This window comes from Chanodichthys erythropterus, chromosome 14 (genome assembly GCF_024489055.1).
Source record: "Chanodichthys erythropterus isolate Z2021 chromosome 14, ASM2448905v1, whole genome shotgun sequence".
NCBI lineage: Eukaryota > Metazoa > Chordata > Actinopteri > Cypriniformes > Xenocyprididae > Chanodichthys > Chanodichthys erythropterus.
The window spans coordinates 20,253,746-20,279,148 of NC_090234.1; the positions used below are offsets into that span (position 1 = coordinate 20,253,746).

The 25,403-nt window shown below is 41.2% G+C and overlaps 1 protein-coding gene across 4 annotated transcripts in view; it reads left to right on the forward strand.

Annotated features, from left to right (window-relative positions):
• znf385b (zinc finger protein 385B) overlaps window positions 1-25,403 on the forward strand; it is a 162,292-nt gene that overhangs the window by 118,397 nt on the left and 18,492 nt on the right. For all 4 annotated transcript variants that reach the window (XM_067409406.1, XM_067409408.1, XM_067409409.1 and 1 more), the window contains one exon: window positions 11,676-11,786. In XM_067409406.1, the coding sequence (XP_067265507.1) occupies window positions 11,676-11,786 (111 nt within the window). The remainder of the gene's footprint in view (window positions 1-11,675; window positions 11,787-25,403) is intronic.

Below are 25,403 nucleotides of genomic sequence, written 5' to 3' on the forward strand. Positions count from 1 at the left end.
TTTAAATGCGGTCGTCACTTCTAAAACTTTACAGTTTGTATGTGGCCAATGTGATGCATTCTTTGATATTTTGTGAGATTAGTTGTTTTATCAAAAGCATTTACTCCTGTTTGATAAAATCACAGAAATTGGTATGATATCATCATTTTGAAAATATCAAAATTATCTTCAAGTTGAGACCTTCAGTTTTATCCCAACTTTAGCTCTTTATTTATGTCTTGTTAGGAAGTACTGCATAACAGGAATGACTCAACAGAGAGATTTAGAGAAAAGAGAACTGCCATTGTGTCAAAGAGTTCTGCATGTGTGCCCTGACATATGCCTCTCCTGGCACACCGTCAGAGCCGACTGTTTGTGGAACATTATGAGCAGGTGTCCTTATGTATAATTAGTGCTTCCTCCACTCCACACGCAGAGAAGCCTGCAAGTCCTCCCAAGCTGCTATTAAGCACCTTCTTACTGAACATGATATCTATAAAAAAAAACTTTCTGTCTTTTGGAGATAACAATATTATGTACACTAGAAATGGGAATCATGAAGAATTTAAACATTTTATTTTCATACATACATTCCATATATACACTTAATGATTCTATTTACAATTCAAAAGCACACATAAAAATAAATAAATAAAATAAAATCATTATTATTATTATTCCATTTACTATATTTTGTTTATATACAATTTTGTTCAAATGTTTGGTGTCAGTAAGATTTTTTATTCAGTAAGAATCCTATTAAATATATACCACTGTTTCCACAAAAATATTAAGCAGCACAACCATTATGAACTGTAATAATAGGAAGAAATAAGAAAGATTTTGAAGGATAATGTGAGATTGAACTGGAGCAATGGCTGCTTAAAATTCAGTTTTGCATCACAGGAATACATTACTGTTTAAAATAAATTAAAATAGAAAGGCGTTATTTTTGATTGTAATAATATTTCACAATATTACTGTTTTTACTGTATTTTTTTTATCAAATAAATGCAACCTTGGTGTGCATAAAAGACTTTTCTCAAAAACATTAAAAAATCGACCCCAAACTTTTGAACTGTAGTGTATATTATATATACAGTACAGTCCAAAAGTTTGGGACCACTAAGATTTTAAATGTTTTTAAAAGAAGTTTCGTCTGCTCACCAAGGCTACATTTATTTAATTAAAAATACAGTAAAAATAGTAATATTGTGAAATATTATTACAATTTAAAATAACTGTTTTCTATTTGAATATATTTCACAAAGTAATTTATTCCTGTGATGGAAAAGCTGAATTTTCAGCATCGTTACTCCAGTCAGAGTCAGTGTCACATGATCTTTTAGAAATCATTCTAATATGCTGATCTGCTGCTCAAGAAACATTTAATGTGTACAATTGTATAAAATATTTGTGTACAATATTTTTTTTCAGGATTATTTGATGAATAGAAAATTCCAAAGAACAGTTTATCTGAAATCTAATCTTTTGTAACATTATAAATGTCTTTACTGCCACTTTTTGCATCCTTGCTGAATAAAAGTATTCATTTCTTTAATTTCTTTTCAAAAAAATAAAAATAAAAATTCTTACTGACCCCAAACTTTTGAACGGTAGTGCATAATGCTACAGAAGCTTTGTATTTCAGATAAATGTTGTTCTTTTGAACTTTCTATTCATCAAGGAATCCTGAAAAAAAAAGTACACAACTGTTTTCAACATTGAAAATAATCATAAATGTTTATTGAGCAGCAAATCAATCATATTAGAATGATTTCTGAAGGATCATGTGACACTGAGGACTGGAGTAACGATGCTGAAAATTCAGCTTTACATCACAGGAATAAATTACTTTGTCAAATATATTTAAATAGTACACAGTTATTTTAAATTGTAATAATATTTCACAATATTACTGTTTTTTACTGTATTTTTAATTAAATAAATGTAGCCTTGGTGAGCAGACGAAACTTCTTCTTCGAAAATCTTAGTGGTTCCAAACTTTTGGACTGTACTGTATATATTAAAAAAAAGGTAAACAAGAATTACCATTCTTTATTTTTTGTTTCCATTTATTTTCAGAGACGCTGTTAAAAAAAGTTGCTGCCTTCCATTTTTAAGTATCAACTTAGCCAAATAAGTCATTTCAACTTAAATTTTTATTGAACTTATTTTTTACATTGTAGTATGACCAAACATTTTCTGTAACTATGACTTAAATGTGAGTTGTTTTGGTCGGTTTTTTGAACAGACCCATCTCATAGGAGCCATTCTGTTCATTTTTGCATGCAAGATGTACTGATGTGTTGTACTAGCAATTTGTTTTTTTTGTTTTTTTTTTCATTTCATTTCATTAAACTAAAAAATCTTGGTGTTATCTTTGAAGCCACTTTGTCATTCGAGCCTTTTGTACAGAACCCAGTAAAGACCTCATTTTCTCATCTTAGAAATATTGCATGTATTCAGCTTTTGTTGTCCTTTTCTGTTGCTGAAAAATTTATTTATTCTTTTGTTTTCTCACAAATTGATTATTGCAATGCTCTCCTTGTTGGAGTGTCCAAATCCTCTCTTAACAAATTGCAGAATTCAGCAGCTACAATTTTAACTGGGGCTAGGGCTGGCGACCATATAATTCCTGTTTTGAAGATGTTGCACTGGCTCCCTGTGAAATACCGTATAGATTTTAAATCCTAATGCTTACATATAAGGCACTGCATGGTCTCGCTCCACAGTATTTGGCAGATCTTACACGCCAACTCGCAATTTACGATCTTCTCAGCACGGTTCCCAAAACACAGTTACGATCCAGGGGTGACAGGGCCTTTTCAATGTATGCTCCAAAACTGTGGAACTCTCTCCCAACTGACATTAGGGATGCTAATTATTTAGCTTTGCTCAAAACATTCTTTGTCAGGAAAGCTTTTATTTGATTTGTTTTTTATTGTATTGTTTTGTGATTTACAAAAATCATATGGTTTAGCTACTGAAACCAGTTCAGAATAACAACTGATTCTCAGTTTGCAACCATAATGAACACAAATGAAAACAACAGAAAGTGGAAACAGACTAATTTGTCTCATAATTTGTGAAATATATTGAACAAATCTCTGCGATGAGGGCAGTTGAGGCAGTGTTGGATAAAGAGGAGTTAGTCATCAGTGTGATTGTGTTTATGTGCTTGAGAGGACTGCGCCCGATGAAGGATCCCAGCGTGATTACAGCGGGGCATAGTCACGGCTCTCTCTCTCTCTATGACTGAAATCAATGCTGCCAGAGTCACAACAGACTGAGGTCGGTTTGTGCTCAGCCAGGTGTTCTCAGCCATGAAGAGAAGCACCACATTATCCATCTGCTGTTCTTTCTGTGCTTCAGAGACAGTCTCTGGCCTTGGCAAGGTCACAGCTATCGACTCACTTTAAGATATTCTTGATATTACAGAGCTACAGATATCATTGTGGGAGCTCGTAAATAGGTTCAGATACAGTTAAAGAGAAAGATATAAAGAAAGAAAAGAGATTGTTGATTTCTCAGTGTTGTCCCGAGAGATGCCATAGTGGATGTTAGCGAAAACTCTTTGCTTCTCGGGCTGTTTTCTGTTTCAGGTGAACTAATGTCATGGCTTAGCAACAGTTTGAAGAGAATTACACAAGATTTGCATGATTATATAATGTCAGTAATTCAAGTTAATTGCGTCATAATCTGCTTTTGCATTAGTTTGCTTTACTGACATTACAGGTGTGTGAGTGCTGTCAAATTTAATGTGTTTACTTGATAGATTTTTAATTATGTTAGAATGAAGGTGAATGACAGTGAAGTGTAATTTAAATTGATTTGACAATGATGACTGGTATCTCTTCTAGTCGAGCTAATGTGAATAACAATGCCTGATTGAAAGGTAACCCTCATGAGATGGGGCTCCTCCCACCAATTGTGATGTCATTGTGTATGTTTGTATAGGAGGTAAACTGTTACTGATGGAAACAGTCATGTTGATTTGATTTGAAGAGTGCTCATGTCTGCCCCCTTTGCAGCCTCTATTCAGTGTAGTCTCAGCCTCAGACGTCACGCTCACAGACCATTGGTCTTATATATATGGCACACAAAATTGGAAACACTTCAGAAGTTTTGAAGTCGTCATCTGTTTGGTTGATTTCTACAGGATTTGTGTGTGTCGAGTTCTTTAACGGTCCACCTGGAAACAAAGATGCCTTGAGGCCAAACCCCCTCATGGAACTGTGACAATGAGTGCTTATCAGGATCAACTAACCGTTGGATTTTCAAAAGTATTATGGACATAGACTCTTTAAAATAATCCCAAGAGTTTTACACGCTGGTCTGTTATTGTAGGGACATCGACTTTATAATTTTACACCCCTAAACATGGCGCTGAACAAAGCGAACTGTGATTGGTTACTTTACATGTCAGTCAGATGGCCTCTGGGCAGTCCTTATCCAATGAAGTCAGAAGTTCTAGCTATGCAAGACTATATGCAGTGTAGCCTTAAAATATTTAGTCAACCTCTCGTCTCAGAATAAAAGCACATTTCTGAAATATTTGTTAGATGATATTTGCTCTTGTTTAAGTATCTGATTTAATTTCAAACAGTTAAAGTTGTCTTTTTACGCATGCATGAAGAAAAACAGATCAAAAAAAAAAAACTAATTTAAGTAAAATTCACATTCTCAAAAATGCAAAAATACTGAATTAATTCAGAAGCAATTCAGTTTACAGTTCTGATGGTTTAACATTTATTTACATTTATTCATTTATGAAATTATGTTATTTCTGGTCTCATAATATTTTGACGTTTGACATTTAAAAATTGATTGACCGTTTAATGTGAAATCATATTGTTGACATTTCAGTGTTGAAATCTCTGAGCAATGTCAGAGCAAAATGATTACTATTCATGAGCTCATTTTTTTTTTCCACATGGGGACATTGCAACCCATCCATCTTCAGTTTCCCCCCTTTGTAAAACTTGTTCCAGCACCACAGATTGAGCTACGTCCCTTACGCCAGGTTTTGATTACACATCAGGACGCTCTAGCCACATGCTGAGGAGGAGCACAGCAATCCCACCAGCTGTGTCTTCTCTCCTGACCCCTCCATCTCCCACAGTCATTACATCTTTAGCCTGTAACTTCCCTGCACTGATTGCTGTTGTGCTTGTTGTAGTGGGAGAGCGAGATTTTAATTACAGATTACCGCTGTTTAGCATCATGCACAACAGGTAGCGTGTCAGAGAACTGACAGACGGCAACTGTGGACTTTGGATTCTTTAAAAAATCAACATGGGAGGTTTTTGTACTGTGGTTTGTAGACAGCAGAGCGGTGAGGAACTGCATTAGTGACCCACAGAGGTCATGAATGGATGGCTGCTAGTCCACTTTACCATCCCCTAATCAAATAGAGAGCACTGTACTCTTATCCAAGGATAAAATGGCATCAGCAAAAAGCACCCAAGTCTGCTTGAAAAGGTAGTCTGGGGTCTGGTTCATATGAACTCACAATTAGTGCAAAAGCAACCTGGCCTAACTGACGGAAGTGCTACTGATGACATAATTTTTATATTTGTTTATATATAATTTACATGTATATATGTATATTAATATATTAGGGGTGTAACGGTACACGTATACGTTTTGGTACAGGGCCTTTGGTTCTGTGCATTAACCACCAATAATTGCAATAAGCTCTGTTTTTTGTTACTTTCGATAAGAAACAAAGTGTCATCCTTCAAATTCTGTCCACGAAATTTAAACTGAAAATGCCGTTTAGACACGCTTGACAGATCACTGTACAGGTGCCTCAGTTTAACTGGCAGCACGAGCGCGGAGCGCGAGTGAATGCGATCATCTCTTCCTCTTTAATACTAGTTACAGTATAAAAATGAAAGAACATCTGAAGGTATGTTGAAAAGCCATTCAGTGTCCAAAGTTTGTAAGTTCGTTAGAGAAATGAACTCTTTTGCTTAATATATCCACTGTATTAGCCTATATATTCATTATATTTTACTTAACCTTTTAGTGATGTCCTGATTAGGCTATTTAATGAATGTTTAAATAAATCTGTTGTGAATATGACAGCCACTTTGTAGAAATGATTATATTTCAACAACGAATTGGAGTAAAAACATTTAGAAGTTAATGCAAAAACTGCCTTGGGTGCAGCTTACATGTTTGCATACAATTTGTTATTTGAGTGTTGATAATTTTATCTAAAAATAAAAAGCAATTTAATTTAGAAAGCAATTGCAAGCAATTGAAATTAATAGTTTGGGCTCAGTTGTTAACCTTTAATAATATAGTAGCATAATATTCAATTAATGGCTCCCAACATAGTTTAAAGCATTAGCAGAGATATATATATTTTTTTTTTATCCTTAAGAAACTTTTAGTTATAATTTAATTTAATATATTTAAAGACAAAAACACAATTTGTTCAGTAAACCACTGTTTAAAAAAACAAAACAAAAAAGGGTACATTTTAGTACCCAAAAATGAAATTTCTGTCATTAACTCATTTTTTTTTTTTTTTTTTATAAATAAATTAAAAATAAAATTAACGTTAATTTGTGTTTCAATTAATGGAACACAAATTAAGATATTTTTGATGAAATCCGAGAGGTATATGACTTGTCCATAAACAGCAATATAATCAATACGTTCAAGGTCCAGTAAAGACATTTTTAAAACCGTTGACGTGTCTGCAGTGGTTCAACCTTAATATTATGAAGTGACGGGAATACTTTTTGTATTGAAAAATCAAAACAAAAATAACAACTTTACTCAACAATCTCTTATCTTCCCTGTCATTATCCGTATGCAGGTGACGCAGTGAAGGTTTCCGTGTTTACGTCCGAATGCCAGCTCAGCATTGGCCAAAGCTGCACATGTGAGCAGCATGACGCATGTGTGTGATGCTGACACAGGAGCCAGTCAATAATGAGTCGGCGTTCTGACGTAGAACCTGGAAGCGCTGAACGTAAACAACATATGAGAATGACACAGAAGAGAAGCTATTGTTGAATAAAGTCGTTATTTTTGTTTTGTTTTTGTGCACAAAAAGTATTCACATGTATCTACATATAATTAAATATATATATTATGCGTATTTGCCGTGCTGTCCGGGAGAGCTCGGAATTTTGGCCCAAACCCAGAATACTCCCCCCAGTTGTGGTAAAAATTGATAGAACTAGAAGTGAGGAGAGATGCTGATAAACTGTCAAATGGTAAAAAGGTAAGTCTGCTGTATTTATATCTCTTGTCGTTGGTTGAGTTGATTAACTGAATGCTATCCACATGTGCTTATTAGGTTAATTATCTGAACCTGCTCCTCCCAAACTTTGTAAATGAAACCTCATTTCTCATTGCTTCATAACATTAAGGTTGAACAACTGCAGTCACATCGATTGTTTTAACAATGTCTTTAATTCCTTTCTGGACCTTGAAAGCGTTGATTATATTGTATACATATTCTATACATTGGCAAAGCTGTCAATACTAGAAACCAGTAGCACAGGCACTTGCAGACCTCCAGTGATCCAGTAATTTAATTGCTGTCACTGTAAACTGGGCTTGAGACGTCATTAAGTGAAACATCTTAGATAGTTAATGTGAAATTCCAAACATACATTTAAGTTAAATAAAGTCAAGACTTTGGGTGTAATCCATCCGACCTGAAGGGTGATTGATGTAAATTCTTAATGGACCGAGTTCATACGAACTCTTATCAGGAGTGAACAGAATTTGCGGTGTAGAGTTGACTCCTGTTTACCCAAGCTCATCAGTTATTCAGAGCTAATCAGCCTGAGATGCGAGGATCAGCAGGCAGGCAGGGTGACAGCAAGAGAGCGTGCGTGTGTGTTTTCAAGAGATGGGGAGAGAGGGAGAGAGAGAGAGACAGAGAGAGAGAGAGAGAGAGAGGTGTTGCCGTGAGAACAAACCTCCAGTGCATTGTTGCCGGAGCACAAGCCACACCACGTTTCTGTCCATCTCTCTCTCCACTGGACTCCTCTCTCAGTTGTGATTTCACACAAAAGTGCACTATGGACACTCTCCATTTGCTCCAGGTAAAATATGCCAGAATTGTGTTGAATATACAATTTATTTTTTTTATTTTTTTTGTATTGTATTTCAAGTGAGCTATGAAATGCCTTCCTGCTAAGAGAGACGGCTGTAGTGAGTGTGTGAAATGGTTAAATTACTTGGAGGCAAACTCAGAAGTCAGCTCTCTCGTGCCAGGGTTTCATGCATGGCTTCGAGAAGTAGTGAAACACTGTGCGTAATCCTATTGGATGCTGCACAGCACATTTTTCGGAGCTTGTTAAATTTTGTCCGTTTATTTTCTTGTCTCATTAAATTCTCAGATCCATGAGCATAGATTTGGGACAGAATGGGAATGTGTCCCTACCACAGTTAGAACCTACTGAATAATCCTTACCAATATTTCTGATTATTTCTGCTGAAACTTTAAGAATTGCAATTTTTTGGCATATTTTTATTTGTTAAATTAAAGTATTTTATGTATAAATTAATTGAACAGGGACACTGTTTACTGTTACAGTTGTTATTCACTGAAAATCTTTTATTTCTGTCCAGCTCTCAAATCTCATCTATTCTACTAACAATACTGTTTGAAAGTTTGAGGTCATTAATTAATTTAATTTAATTAATTAACATTATTTTTTTTAAGAAATTCATGTTTTTATTCAGAAAGTACACATTAAATTAATTACAAATGGCAGTATATACATTTTTTTTTTTACAAAAGATTTCTGTTTCAAATAAATGCTGTTCTTTTGAACTTTCTATTCATCCAAGTATTCTGAGAAAAAAAAAAAACATGTCATAGTTTCCACAGAAATATTAAGCAGCACAAATGTTTTCAGCATAGATAATAAGATTTTTTTTTCTTGAGCACAATATAGGCATACTATAAAAACAATATAGGCATATTAGAATGATTTCAGAAGGATCATGTGACACTGAAGACACTGAAGTCATGATGCTGAAAATTTATAATACATTTTTTGAATATTTTTTAAGACAGCATAAGAAATCTTACCAACCCCACACTTTTGACAGGTGGTGTAAACTGCACCTTAACATTCAGTTGTGGCAAGTGGAAACATTCACTGTGAACTATGGAAATGAGATGCACAAAGATTCTTTAAAATGATCCTTTTGTGCTTTACAGGAAAAAGCTATTGTTTTTTTAACTTGTGCTTTTTTCAAATCATCAAAAAGTAGCTGCTCCTGACTGTGAAATTAGGTAGAGCAGATTCTGGGTTTTAGCTCCAGATTATGTTAAACGTTTTGTAAACTTCATATTCTAATCGCTGAAGACACAGACACACTTTTGTCAGATGTCTAGAGTCCTTGCCTTATTCAGCCTGAGGGTGGTGCTATAATTTTGATTGACAGGCTTTAAGTACACACGACACACGCATAGAAAGCGATCTAATAATTGCCATAATGTAGTATTTATTGCCTCAGAATGTTGTTTTAGAATATTACGAGTTATGGAGGAATGGAGGAAAAGAAAGTCTTGTCTATTCTCAGAACAAACATAAAACAAAAACAAAGGAACTATATTCTGCATAGGAAGAACAGGCATGCTAACTAGTTACTGACCTGATACAGACTAATATATGCAAGATATGTTAGATAACATGAAAACAAGCCCCAAATCTGCCCAATGGGTCTCAATTAGAGTGTGCTGCAGTTCCATTTTTTACCACAGATTTACATTGGAAAGCTGGGGGACGCTGGAGAGCTGAAGAGGGCTTAGGCACCCGCTGTCCGGCTTAGTATCATTATACATACCTGCCGAAGCCATACGTTATATTTTAATATATCCCACTTACTTTACCACTTAATCTAGAAAATCTGAATATTTTTTTTTTTGCATAATGCTGAGCTCATTTACAATTTATTATTGATTCAGTTTATCTAGGGCAGTTGTGGCCTAATGGTTAGAGAGTCAGACTGGTTACCCAAAGGTTGTGGGTTCAATTCTCAATACCAGCAGAAACCATACTTGGCCTTCACATGTCACTTTACTTTACTTTACTTATAGAAGTCTATGTTTTGTGCACTGCCCCTTACAGACAAGCCACGGTTGTTCTCAAATAGAAGTCTTTTGTTTGGAGGTTTTTATTCAACACACAAGAGACCGAAGAAAAAAAATCTTCATTTGATTTTAAAACATGCCTGTGAATGTTGAAAACCAAGCTATTCTTGGGGTTGCAGTAATAAAGCGTATTTGTTGTCATTTTCCTGTCACATTATGAGCATTCAGGACTTAATTGGAGAAAATGAGTGCATATTTGTAAAAGGTTTATAAAAGGCTTTTGTTTGCTTGGATTTCAAATTATTTGTTTGATTAAAGGATAACAAGCTGGCATAACTTCAGAAGCTGCAATTTATCAAATCCACAAAGGTGCTTGGTTGCTTTCTTGTGTTTATGTGGCAGTGTTCAGATTTTGCTTTCCTGTCTTCATCCTCCTTGGTTCGGTAATCAGAGTATCTATTTCTATCAGGTTGAGCCCAGGAGACCAGCAAGGCTGCCATTGATTCTCACCATTAAACAGCTGTCTTGCCTGCAGCTTGGGATCCTTATTGCTCTCCTTTCCATCTAGTGTTCAGGGTTGTGGAGACTGACTAATGCAGAGGACACTCTGTGTGTGTCTGATTCATGTCTCTCTGACTCTCATTCTAATGATATTTTCATACTAAGTTCAATGTCTCCTTGCTTACTTCATTGTGAGTACTAGCAGCAGCTGTGTACCACTGTAACAAGGCTTCACTGTTTTATTCATGTTTGTGTCACTTTGAATGTACCAAACTTTACGTGCAAAGAACACAGGCACTTGCATCCTGTGGGTGCATTGAAATAGAAGCAGCTGTTAAGCAGAGATGGAAAGCCAAATCTACTGCCACAAAATTGACATGAAATTGAGTCTTTAGGTTTACATGATACAAATCTCTTTTTTTTATGCTGTCAATTGCTCCTGTATTCCTCAGTTATCTGAAGCATATATAAAAATGATCATTATTATTGTTGTTGTTACATTTTGGGGTTGGTAATATTTTGAAATGTTTTAAAGGTCTCTTTTACTCACCAAGTCTGCTTTGATAAAAAATACAGTAAAAACTATATATATATATATACAGCTATGGAAAAAATTAAGAGACCACTCCAAGTTCAGAAATCAATGTTAAGTGGTCTCTTAATTTTTTCCATAGCTGTGTGTATATATATATATATATATACAGGATTCCTTGAAAAGTTTAAAAGAACAGCGTTTATATGAAATAGATTTTTTTGTAACATTATGAATGTATTACTGTCACTTTTGATAAATTTATTGTATCCTTGCTAGTTATGAGCAGTGCTTTGTATGACAGTTTGACCAGAAGCATGAAAACATGCAAATGAAACATTATTAATAGCATTTAATGTCCACAAATTGGACATATTACCTTTATACCAATTGCAAACTGTACCCCAAACCAAATTTTTTATTTATTTTTATTTTTTTAAGTAGACTATGTACACCCGAGTCTAGAAAACCCCTTTCACATCAGCCAAACGATTCACACTCTGACGACAAACAGACTCTGGTCCACCCCAAAATCTCTAGTGTGAAAGCACCCTAAATGTTCCTCTGCTCTTTGTCTTACAGATGGACCCCGTCCAGAAAGCGGTAATCAACCACACATTTGGAGTCTCCATTCCTCCCAAGAAAAAGCTAGTTATTTCTTGCAACATCTGTCAGCTTCGCTTTAATTCAGATGTGAGTACAAAAAACCAACTCTCTGGTTATTCGTGTGTGTTTATATGAGGGTGTGTAAATGTTTGTGTTTGGTTTGTGCATGTGCTGCATCTCCTTCTAGTGTACCCTTTTCTCTTAAATATGGAAAGAGAAGTGATCTTAGCCCATTCCAGCCCCGCTTGTTTAAAAGTGGCTGTTATAGTTCTGTGTTCACTCTGCACGCCGATGGCTGATTAAAACTAGCCCCAGTACAGCCGTTTAGAGTGCAAGTGCCAACGCTCTTCATTAATCATACAAAACAAGGTAAGTGCGCTAATGTATGGTAATTTTATCAGACGTGATGCTGACAGTTCACTCAGCCAGCTTTTAATGAACACTTCTCAGCCATTTTCGACAAGACACATACTGGATCATTTAAATCGTTTCATTAAATCAATTGTTATGTTTGCTGTTTTTCAGTGCTCTATCTCATTCCCTTCTTTTACCTGTGTTGATTGCACCCAAAGCCACTGAGCCCATAATAGGCACTGTATAATTCAGCACAGGTACTAAAATACACCGTTACAATACATTTTTTTAATATTGTTAGTTATATACAAAAAGCCTAAAGTTGATGATAAACGGGGCAACTTTTTGAGCAATGTTGCTTGGGCACTTTCCCTTTGACAAATTTCTATCTGGAGAAATTCAATTCATTTCAGATCGCTCGTGGCCAATTTTTTGAGATCCTCCAATCAGAATGCTAGCAGCTAATCATGTGACTGGCTTGGAGATTTAAAAAATAAATAAATAAAACAAGATGGCGGCCTCTCAGCAGCAGTGGAGCGAAGAAAAGGAGAGTGAGCTTATATCTTTTTATGCTGGTAAGTTGTCATATGTCAACCCAAAACAGGGAATCCAATTTAATGTGTAATTTAACCATTGAACGTTTTCAGTTAAATACTAAAAAAAGACGTTCCCTTTCAGTCGGTCACGTTCGACGTACGTCAGTAGTGACCGACGAATTGGGATATCGCTAGAGAGCCCCTATCAGCTTCGAGAGAACTAAAACAAGCCAATGGAATTGGCGTGCGATATTTGCATAATGCGCACCTCCCCTAACAGGTGGATATAAAAAGGGGGGCAGATGCAATCGCACTCTGTCTTTCGCTTCGGAGCCTACCTGGTGTCCTGCGGCTGTTTGAACTTCAAGCCTCTGAAGAAGTTTCGGCGCTTGTGTTGGTGTGACGACGCCTGCAGCGAGGTCGCGAGTTGGAGTGAGCCGGGTGGAAACATCCAATGTTTTCCCAGCGTTCCGCTGTAATTCCACTGGTTGGTCTGCGATTTGGTCTGGTTCCTCCTGTGTTTTTCTAAACACGTCGTGACGCTCCCTGTGTGTCTCGACACAAAAGAGCTGAAGTTTCCCCTTCTAAAAGAGCTTCACAGACAGACACTGCGTCTTTTTCAAGATGTCATTCTGTCTGTGCGTTTCTGGAGGCGGTCGTTTCCTATCCTCTCTGACGGCCACGATCACTTTCTCTCATGTCTGCTTAGCGTGCTGAGACTGTGTTTGTGGGTGGTCATATTTTCTTATGGAAATATGGCCACGTCGGCGCGTTGTTTGCTCGCCTTTCTCGTAAGGGCTTGAGCGCTCAGCGCGCCGTGTGCCGTCGAATTGCCGGCTGACAGCGCGCAACCCTGCGCGCTGTCTGGCGCTCTAGATGCACGGTCGAGACTCGGCTGCCTTTAATGAGGTTAATTTTTCTGAATCAGAAAAGTGCTACTTTGGTTAATAAGCCTGGGTGACCAGAGGATCACAGTGGGGCAATACCCGCCGACTCATTCTCCGTGGGCCCCCCACTCCTCTAGTGCATCGCAAACATGTTGTGACTATGTTCGTGGGTGGATCATGTTTAGATACATGGCCACGTCGGTGCCCAGGGTGCCGTGTGTCGTCCAGTTGGGCGGCCACGTTCACTGTCCAACATGGCTGGTAGCTTCTGCATGTGTTGCTGGTCCTCCTTAAAATAAATATGGAGGACCTAACATCTTAGTCAGGGCTCCAGCAGAGGATCAGATGTCGACTGCTACATTGGAGAGAGTATTGTTGGGCTCTGAACATGAAGATGAGGCTGAGCGTCCCACGGTTGTGGCGTGCTCATGCTGAATCGGATTCAGACTTGGCAACCATGCTTTCCCGGGCCCCTGGGGGTGTCGTGCGACGCGTACTCGCCTTGCCGCGCCCCCTGGCTTAGCCCGGATGTGCATGAAAAAACTTGGCAGTTTGTGGCCTTTTTTGGCATTAATATGGAACGCCAAGAGGGTCATAATCTGCACTACAAGTTTTTTCTCTCACTACCCCCTAGGGTGGGGTGGCAGTGCTACGGGCACACCACCTCTGCCCTGCATGAGTCTTGGCCCCTGGCAAGTCTGCAGTAGGTCAAAGCACTCATTGCATGTGGGTAGTTCTGAGTCGGGGTTGAGCTACGCAGGATGCAAATCAAAGCGCAGGCCCCTGGCCAGACAATGTCCACCATGGTGGTCCAGAAACACCCCTGGCGAGTCTTGCTGGGATGTGCCGTCGTCAAAGTGTGCTTTCTCGATGCGCTCATCTCACAAACTGGCCTTGAACCCAGCCCGCTCAACCCGCAGTCACCTGACTAGCGGGAGACGGTCCTGGAGATATGGCGACCTGGAGCTGACGTAAACGGTTCTTTCTCCCCGGAGGAGGGCCGGGTGGAGAATTGGTCTGTTCCGCCGCTGGCTCTCCGGAGTCCAGCGGTACCCACTAAGAACTGTTTTCCGATCCTCTACGTCCCAAGAGTGTGGCTGGCGATGTGCAGCGCCCCGCGTTGCTACTCCCAGCCCCCTCTCACCTCGCCAGCAGAGTCTGATCACACTCTGGGCCGCTACCACGCCGCCCGAGTCGGGTCCCCGTACTCTGGTTCGCTGCCCCACCCCCGGTACGTCTGTGGTGCGTTTGGTTCTGCTGGCTCGGTGTCTAGAGGCCTGGTTAGTGCCCCCAGCCCGTTCCGCTGGCTCATGCGTACTATCAGACTTGGCTATGCGATTCATTTCGCCCGGTGTCCTCCGGCGTCCAGGGGTGTCCACTCCACTTAGGTGTCGTTGGACATTGCACCTGTTCTCCGAGTGGAGATTGCTGTCCTCCTGGCGAGGGATACAATCGAGCCGGTCCCTCCAGCCGAATTGAAGTCAGGTTCAGCCCTACTTCATTGTACCCTAAAGGGCGGTGGGCTATGGCCAATCCTGGATCTGCGCGTCTTGAACCGGTACCTTCAGGCTGCCGTTTAAGGTGCTCATGCAGAAGCGCATTTTCGAGTGCGTCCGTCCCGGGGTTTGGTTTGCAGCATTCGACCTGAAGGATGCATACTTTCATGTCTCGATTCTGCGCTCGGGTCGAGCATGTCAGTACAAACTCCTACCCTTCGGGCTGGCCCTGTCGCTCCACGCCTTACACGGTTGCGGAGGTGGCCATTGTTCCCCTCAAGGAACAGGGCGTTCGCATTCTCGACTGCCTCGACGACTGGTTGTTCCTGGCCAGCTCGCGAAGCAGTTGTGCGTACACAGGGAGATGGTTTAGCTCACCTCAGCCTGTTGGGTCTTTGGGTCAGCTGGGACAAGAGTAAACTCGCCCCCGGGCAGAGGATCTCTTTTCTCAGTCTTGAGCTAGACTTGGTCGCCTGGATTGTGCGCCTCTCTGAGGAGCGCGTCCAGTCGGTGTTGAACTGCCTGAGTTCGCTCAAGCGCAGGATGGCGGCCCCACTGAAAGACTTCAGAGGCTCCTGGGGCATGTGGCATCTGCAGCCGCGTTTCGCCGCTCAGGTTGCTCCATATGAGGCCGCTCAACACCGGCTCCGCGACTGGGTCCCGAGATGGCCATGGCAGCGCAGCACGCTCAGTGTCCTCGTGACACGGCGCTGCCGCCCTACCCTCATCCGGTGGTCGGACCCTTTGTTCCTGCGGGCGGGAGTACCCCTTGGACGCTGTGGTCCACACAGATGCCTCTACCACCGGATGGGGGGCCATGTACAACGGGCATGCGGTTCGGGTCTTGGACGGGGCCTCGACTGCATTGGCATATCAATTGCCTCGAGTTGCTAGCAGTATGTCTTGCACTGGGCCGCTTCAAGGAGCTGCTGTCAGACAAGCATGTACTGGTCCGCTCGGACAAGCACGGCGGCCATTGCGTACATCAACCATCAGGCTGGTCTACGCTCCCGTCGCATATCGCAACTCGCCTGCCATCTCTTGCTATGGAGTCAGAAGCATCTGAGGTCGCTTCAGGCCACTCATGTCCCAGGTGTGCTTAACCGTGCAGCCTACGAGCTCTTACGGCAGCCTCCACTTGCGGGCAAGTGGCGGCTCCATCCCCAGGCGGTCCAGCTGATCTGGCACTACTTCGGCGAGGCCCAGGTAGTCCTGTTGCCTCCCCAGGAACTGCCCTCGGCCAGTGGTTTTCCCTGACCGGCGAGTCGCTCGGCACGGATACCCTGGCACTCAGCTGGCCCCGGGGCCTACGCAATATGCGTTTTCCCCCAGTGAGCCTTCTCGCACAGCTCCTGTGCTAGGTCAGGGAGGATGAGGAGCAGGTCTTGTTAGTGGCTCCATATTGGTCACTCGGACCCGGGTTTCGGACCTAATGCTCCTCACGACAGCCCCTCCTTGGCCGATTCCTCTGAGGAAGGACCTCCTGACTCAGAGATGGGGCTTCCTATGGCACCCGCGTCCCGACCTGTGGAACCTCCACGTGTGGTCCCTGGACGGGATGCGGAGGTTCTGGGTGATCTCCCGCAGGCGGTCGTAGACACCATCACTTCCGCTAGAGCTCCTTCACGAGGAGCCTCTATGCGTTGAAGTCGAACCTATTCGTTGAATGGTGCTCCTCTCGCAAGACGAGAGGACCCCCGATCATGCTCGGTCAGATCTGTGCTTTCCTTCCTGCAAGAGGGCTTGGAGCGAAGGCTGTCTCCCTCCACCCTCAAGGTGTATGTTACCGCTTCGCTGCACATCTCCATGCAGTTGATGGCAAGCCCTGGGGAAACACGGTCTGACCATCAGGTTCCTGAGGGGGGCGAGGGGACTGATTCCTCCTTGCCCACCCTCCTTACCCTCTAGGGATCTCACCTTAGTTCTTAGCTAACTTCGGCGTCATCCCTTGAGCCTTTGCAATTAATCGAGGTAAAAGTACTGTCTCTTAGACCGTCCTCCTGGTTGCATTGGCCTCATGTTAAGAGGGTAGGGGACCTGCATGCATTTTCGGTCGACGAATCGTGCCTGGAATTTGGGCCTGGGGATTCTCACGTCTTCCTGAGACCCCGGCCTGGATATGTGCCCAAGGTTCCTACCACTCCCTTCAGAGATCAGGTAGTGAACCTGCAAGCGCTGCCTTCGGAGGAGGCAGACCCAGCCCTAGCTTCGCTCTTTCCAGTTCACGCCCTGCGTGTTTACGTGGATAGAACTTGAAGCTTAGGACCTCAGATCAGCTCTTTGTCTGTTACGGAGACCAGCAGAAGGGAAAGGCTGTCTCCAAGCAGAGGATGGCCCACTGGTTAGTGGATGCCATCGCCCTGGCTTATGTTCCCAGGGCGTGCCTTGCCCGTTCGGGTTGAGAGCCCACTCCACCTGAGTGGCCTCTTCCTGGGCGCTGGCTCATGGCGCCTCGCTGACAGATTGTAGAGCTGTGGGCTGGGCGACACCCAACACGTTTGCTAGGGTTTTTAGCTTACGTGTAAGCTGGTTCTTCCCGTGTACTCGCTTCCACCAGCCGGTAGACGCGTTGAACCTGTGCTCGTGTCGGCTTGCAATGCCACTCCCGCCCCCTGGGCAGGATATGTGCATCTGTTGACTCCAGTCGTGTTCCCCGTTCGGTGAACCCTGTCGAGTTCCTCCACCTCCACCTTCGGCTCGGGCATTGCGGAGTGTCTGATGCCAGACCAACATCCATCTTCGATGTTGTCTGTTGGTTGGGTTCCATATGTTGCAATCCCTCTACGTGAGTGATTCCATATGTGTATTGTCCACGGTTACTCCCTACGGTGAGCCCGTGTCTTTCCCTTAGCAGAGCTTCTGTTTTCTCCTGTCAGATGAGTCTCCCCCTACTCAGGTGGAGCCATCCCAGGGACTCATATGCGTTCTGCCCTGCGGGCCAGTCCATATGTTTTCCATGTAAATTCCTTCCCCTCTGGGTAGGTAGTGGTTCCGCAGCGTTCCTTACGGGTTCGCTTCCCCAGTGTAGTCTAGTTTACTTAGTGGGTATATCGGAACAGCAGTAGACTTCCCGGCGTAAGCTCGCCCCTTCTCCGTCCCCTTGGTGCGACGGGCGGCTAGAGCCTGCGCTGGGCACTGGAAGGGGTTTCGTAACTGTGGCGTTTTAGTTGGGATCCCAATTCGTCGGTCACTACTGACGTACGTCGAACGTGACCGACTGAAAGGGAACGTCTCGGTTACGTATGTAACCCTCGTTCCCTGAAGGAGGGAACGGAGACGTACGTCCCGTCGCCACAGTTTCTGTACCCTCGCTGCAGTGCGGACACCGGTTGTCTCCTCAGCGAAAAACAGAGTGCGATTGCATCTGCCCCCCTTTTTATATCCACCTGTTAGGGGAGGTGCGCATTATGCAAATATCGCACGCCAATTCCATTGGCTTGTTTTAGTTCTCTCGAAGCTGATAGGGGCTCTCTAGCGATATCCCAATTCGTCGGTCACTACTGACGTACGTCTCCGTTCCCTCCTTCAGGGAACGAGGGTTACATACGTAACCGAGACGTTTTGTTTAACATCTGTAGTGGCATAGTCTGTAGGGCGTATGGCACATGAAAGTTCGAATCTGCCTTTTGCCAAACTCGCTCTTCTGCCTTTTCCCATCACAAATCAGATCGGAAAGGCATTTATATTTAATAAAAATGAAGAAAATATTTGAAATGATGAAGTAAAGTGCCTAACAAGTATTTAATAATAAAGTATTTATTGGGTTGGCAATAGATTTGATCCTCTCTGATTAGTTGCTGCCAGCTGTCTGTTGCCCTAATTAGTTGCCCTGTGTCTCACCAGGTTGCCCATTGATGGCAACATTGTCCAGCAAAATTGCTCAAAAAGTTGCCCCATGTATCATCACCTTAAGGGTTTACATAGGGTTGGGAATCAAGAGTCTTTCTTATTCAGAAACGATTCATTTTATTAAAATGCTGGAATGAATGAAAATGAAAATCCTAATTAGGGGCCAAGCACCGAAGGTGCTTAGGCACCTATTGTTATTGTTGGCGTTCCGTACGCTTATTATTATTCTTCTTCTTCTTCCGCTCTTGAAGTCTATGGCAGCCCATAGAACCGCTTGCGGGAAAGTTGTGAAATTTGGCACACAGTTAGAGGACAGAATGACCTTTGTCCATAGCAAATTTGGAGTCTCTAACTCAATCCCTCTAGCGCCACCAGCTGTCCAAATTTGCACTTATGTTTATGCTAATAACTTTTGAACCATAAGGGCTAGAAACAAAATTCTTTTTTCCTATGATTCCTTGGGTCAAGACGAATCGATTGCATCATATGACGTCATTTTCCGTCATGAAAATTTTTCCGCCATTTTGAATTTTCTGAAAAACCTACTTTTTCGAACTCCTCCTAGGCCGTTAGTCCGATTTTCATGAAAATTAAACCAGATCATCTTCAGACCATGGTGACAAAAAGTTATGGAATTCAAGTCGATTGCTCAAACCGTTTTCGAAAAACACACGAACGAATTGTACGTAGCGCTTGCGAAAATAGAAGTAAGGCTGTATCTCTGCAACACTTTATCATATTCAGACCAAACTTGATACATGTCTTCACAAGCATGACCTGAGGCACCATGCAGTGTTTCGGCTCAGCGCCACCTACTGGTGCGGAGATATGAAAAATGGATATTTTTGCTTATAACTTCTGATGGGTTTGTCCAAAAATCATAAATTTGGTCTTGTTGGATTCGGGGTATCATGCCGAGTCAAATGATATCCAATTTTCCCATATCGGACATTTTGGCCGTCGGCTATTTTGAATTTCGTGCTAAAATGCTGTATTTTACGAACGCATTAGCGTATCGTTACGAAACTCGGTATGGGTCCCCAGCACAATACCCTGAAGGAGCCTGAGAAGTTTCAGCACTGCGCCACCTTGTGGTCAAAAGTTATAACAAAATTTACAGAAATGCTAATAACTTTTGAGTATATTAACCGATTGTAATGAAACTGTTTTCAGTAGATTCCTTGGGTCATGCTGAGAACATAGATATCAAACTTTCCATAGTCAGCTGAACTTCCTGTCCGCTGTATTGTTTTTCTTTAAAAACCTACTTTTTCGAACTCCTCCTAGACCGTTGCTCCGATTTTCACCAAAATTGAACCGTATCATCTTCAGACCATGCTGACAAAAAGTTATGGATTTCAAGTCGATAAGTCAAACCGTTTTCGCATACCAGAGCAACGAATTTGAGGCATGATGCAAAAATGACTCTTGAAGCTGTATCTCTGCTATGCTTTATCATATTCAGACCAAACTTGGTATGTGTCATCACAAGCATGACCTGAGGCATCATACAATGTTTCAGCACAGCGCCACCTACTGGAGTGGAGATATGAAAAATGGCTGTTTTTGCTTATAACTTCTGATGAGTTTGACCAAAATTCACAAATTTGGTATGGTTCATCAGGACAATGCCCTGAAGGAGCCTGAGAAGTTTCGGACCAGCACCACCTTGTGGTCAAAAGTTATAACAAAATTTACAAAAATGCTAATAACTTTTGTCTATATTAACCAATTGTAATGAAACTGGTCTCAGTAGATTCCTTGGGTCATGCTGAGAACAAAGATATCAAATTTGCCATAGTCAGCTGAAATTCCTGTCCGCCATATTGTTTTACTTTAAAAACCTACTTTTTCGAACTCCTCCTAGACCGTTGCTCCGATTTTCACCAAAATTGAACCGTATCATCTTCAGACCATGCCGACAAAAAGTTATGGATTTCAAGTTGATAAGTCAAACCGTTTTCGTATACCAGAGCAAAACATTTGAGATATGATGCAAAAATGACTCTTGAAGCTGTATCTCTGCAATGCTTTATCATATTCAGACCAAACTTGGTACGTGTCATCACAAGCATGACCTGAGGCATCATACAGTGTTTCGGCGCAGCGCCACCTACTGGAGTGGAGATATGAATAATGGCTATTTTTGCTTATAACTTCTGATGGGTTTGACCAAAATTCATAAATTTGGTATGGGTCATCAGGACAATGCCCTGAAGGAGCCTGAGAAGTTTCGGACCAGCGCCACCTTGTGGTCAAAAGTTATAACAAAATTGACAAAAATGCTAATAACTTTTTTTTCTAATTGCTCACTGCTGCTGTTGGTCTGATGCTCCCAGCCATGTTGGCTGGCTTCTTCTGCCGTTTTTGTGCTTGGCCCCGTAATTGCTGCTTGCAGCTATATTTACTTTCATGATGTTGTGTCTCCGATTCCAATTCAGTTCCTTAATTTTAATTAAAGTACCATATAGAATTCAGAATTTCAATTTGGAATTGAATGCAAGTAAATTAACTGATGAATTGAAATTCAAAAGAATTCATAAAACTAATTGACTAGAGTTTTAAGTTGAATGTTTGCTTGACAAAGCCTTGTTGACAAGTATAAAACGTCTTAAAGTTTGAAGCTTTATTGACCTTACTGAGAGAATTTCAATTTATATCATTCCAGTTCAACTCCCTGTGGGTCATGACATTTTCAATTCAAATTCACACTAATGAATTTTAAAAGTCAGCCAATGCTCTTCATTCAGAATTTTGCACAACCCTGGCTGTGAGCTTTCAGTATATTGAATATTTTGAAAGAGAAAGATTCTGCGGAAGACAATTAATTGACAACACATCTTTATTTTGCATTGCCATCACTGTTACACACTGTAGTAACATTGTAGTCCATTTCATGAATGAAAATTTCTATGAAGGACTCTTTTGAACATATTATTTCTGATTACACAAGACTCACAATTCAGTCTTAAACTACTTAAAGGTCACCAAAAATGAAAATTGTCATAATTTGCTCACAAAAAAAAAGAAAAATATAAAAACACACAACAGTTAGTTCTGGTCTTTGAATCTGATTGGCTGAGAGACAATCAGCACCAAGCGATATTCCACCAGTATCAGTGCTGTTTACAATTTGTATCACTCTATTTTGTATATACTGTAGCAGTATTACTGTTTTTACTGTATTTATAATCCAAAAATTTGGTGTGATTAAAAAGCTGTTTATTAATATAGTCATGGCCTTATGGTTAGAGAGAGTCAGACTGGTAATCCAAAGGTTGCAGTTTTTATTCTCAATACCGGCAGGAAATTACTGAGATGCCTTGACTGAGGTGTCACCTAACCCTCAATCGCTTTGGTATATCACTTAGCTGCTAGTAGAGTTGTCAAAAGTACAGACTTTGGTACCTAGTCGGTATTGACATTTTAAAAATGTGATGCTTTGTGCGCTGTCGAGCGTATTCGTAAACACGTCTGTTCGACCCTTGTGTTCACAGATATGTCTGTGATTGCCTTCGGTCTTCAACACTGTAAACACATGTTGTAAAAAGTCATCATTGAACACAGATACACTCGGGAGTGATTGAAAGCAGGCGTCTATCGCGGATCAGTCCTCTGACATACGCCTGTTTTCAAACGCTCCCACTTTCAAATTCAAACACTTCTGTGTGCTTTGAAACGCTGCCGTGCATTGATCATTGTAGCCAATCACAGACATATCCGATGAGCACGTCAACACAATTGCCAATCAGAAATGTTTAAGAATCCGCTCAACAACGCTCAAAGCGTCACATTTTTAAAATTAAAATGTCAGTACTTTTGACAACTCTAGCTGCTAGTTATGTTTTCCCTTACAGTTTGTAATCTGTAGTAATAGATTTTCATGCATAATGTCCAAAATAAAATGTGGCATTGTTTACTCACTGGCAGAGCTGTAGAATCCCAGAGGTTGCACTAAACGGTACAGTTGTATTTACGAGTGTGCACACAGGTGTGGGGTTTTGCACAGAGTTGGCTGGCAGAGGCTTGTGTTGTGTTGTTCTCTATGGGAGAGGGGTAATTACTTACTGTACTGCCATGTTGTTCCACTCTGTCTTGGCATTGATTAAGCCATTTAATTTAAGATGAATGGCACAGGGTGGCAATAAGCCCTGGCTGACGGAGAGCTCCCATTGCGAGCGGTAATTGAGAAAAGGTTTCTCTCAGAGTGGAAAACAGACGCAGGAGCACCATTGTGCATCTGTTTTGTCTCCTCCAGGTCTTTTTCATCTTTATCATGACAAACAGGCAGGAATGCAGCACAGGAACCCGGGGAACCCCTTTGGACTTCTGAGCAAAGGCAGACATGGTCCTGTTGTCTCAGTGGGGTGGCCGCTGGGTGTCCCAGCTATCCTGTTGTTCCCTCCTGCGGTGCATAATTGCTTGATTGCTATCGAGTTTGAAACCCTCGTTTTCCAACACAGCCTATGTATCTGAATTGAAGCGACTGCTAGAGATTAACTTGTCTTGGCTTCCTGTTATCATCTTCCCCCCTCTCTCTCTCTCTCTCTCTCTCTCTCTCTCTCATGTTCCAAACAAGCACAATAAACGCAGAAAGTGAAATGACTGCCCTCCTTGCGATAATTTAAAACAGTTTCCTCTCACATTCGCCCATTTGAACAATGCTTTTAAGATTAAACAGCGTATCTGAGCTAGCGTGGGGCGAGCAGAAGTGTCAACGGATGTTCCCCAGACTGCCAAGCTCTTTGATGCTAATTCTGGGTGCATGTGTTGCCACGTTGTGGTCTCCATCGATAGAGCTGTCTCTCCTGCTCTCCCTACTCCCTGGAGATGCTCATCTGCAGGCCCAGTCCAAAGCACATCTTGCTTAAGTGGAAGTGATGCTCTGGTTGGCGTGTCAGAACGAATCAGCCCGTGTCCCGCGTTTACCTTCGTTCTCCGCAGGCCTGAAGATGCTGTGTTTGTCAAGCACTGTGCTGTTACCATTTCGTGTTCCAGGGCACAGGGCAAAATGGCTCGTATTGGTCTCGCAGCTTGCTCATGTTGATTAGCCTTCACCCTCGGAAACTACCAACTTAATCCTTGACTTTATTAAAGCTCAAACGCCTTTTCATTTTGCCACAGTCCTGAGATGTAATTTAATCCCATACTTTAGCGCACGCTTTGGACTCACTGTGTCATCCAATCCTGTTGCCAGAGGGGAAAAAACATTGTGCAACTAAAGGTTGAACACATCCCTGGCCAAACTCGAATGAAGTTTTGCGGGAAGCAGTAGTTCCACTCAGTGCGTTTCTTTCCATAATTAGTCCTTAATAAGTATGCCGCTGTGAAGTTTCTTATGGGCATTTCAGTAAAAACACCATAAACAGATGAAATAAAAAGGGTGTGATATTCCTCTCTTCTTGTACTGTAAAATATTCCCATAGTAGCATGAAATAACAATGATATTCAGATTCATTCAGATCAGTAGTTTTCAAAAAAATGCTGTCTGGTGACTTGTTTTTTTGTTTTGTTTTTTCAACAGAATGCATATTTATGTAATTCTGTACACCATTTCTATCATAGTATGTCTTTATATTTAGTTGTACATTTCTGCTAGCATTTATTTTTTACATATGAATGCATGTTATGAAAAAAAATTGCTAGGAAATTCTAGATGGTTGCCAGGTTGTTGCTATGTGGCTAATTGGTATTTGCCAGTCTTTCATTTTTCAATTAAATGTAAATTTAATGGGGGACTATGCTCTTTTATACAAGATGTAATTTAAGTCCCAGGTGTCCCCATAATGTATCTGTGAAGTTTCAGCTTAAAATACATCACAGATCATTTATTTATACCATGTTATAAAGACCCATTTCTGAGTGCAAGCAAAAACATTTAAATGCACATGACCTGCTGCTCCCTGCCCCCTTTCCATGATCACAGCTCCTGCCAGTGTTGCCAAGTCCGCGGTTTTCCTGTGGAATCGGGCTACTTTAACACTGTTGCCGCGAGTTGTTTTTCATGTCCGTGGGTTGAAGCGACATGAACATATTTAGCCAATTGAATGCGATTTTTACCAGGATGTAAAAATCCCCTGATAAAAATGAGCAATGTGACATCACTGTGTAAAGGTGAATTTTGCATAATAAGTCCCCTTTAAAAGAATCACAAAACATTTACACCATCATTCAAAAGTTTAGGGTCATTTAAAGAAAAAAAATCATACTTTTATTCAGCAAATTCATCAGAACTTATTCATCAAAGAATCTTGGAATTAAAATGTATTACCGTTTCCACAAAGAATATTACGAAGCATGACTGCCAGCTTTGCCATCACAGTAATTACATTTCTAAATATATTAAAATATAAAACAGTTCTTTTAAATTGTAATAATTTCACTTTTCACTGTAGTTTTGATTTAATAAACGCAGCCCTAATGAGCAGAAGATATTTTTAAACAGTCGTGTAACTGCTATCACACTAAGCATTTGACTTGCTAGTAGCGTCACCAATGCTGTTGGGCTAATGTGTACAAATGGACACACTGATCACATGCAGTACATGTTCCCTGAATCACTATAGATTAGTTCTAATTAAT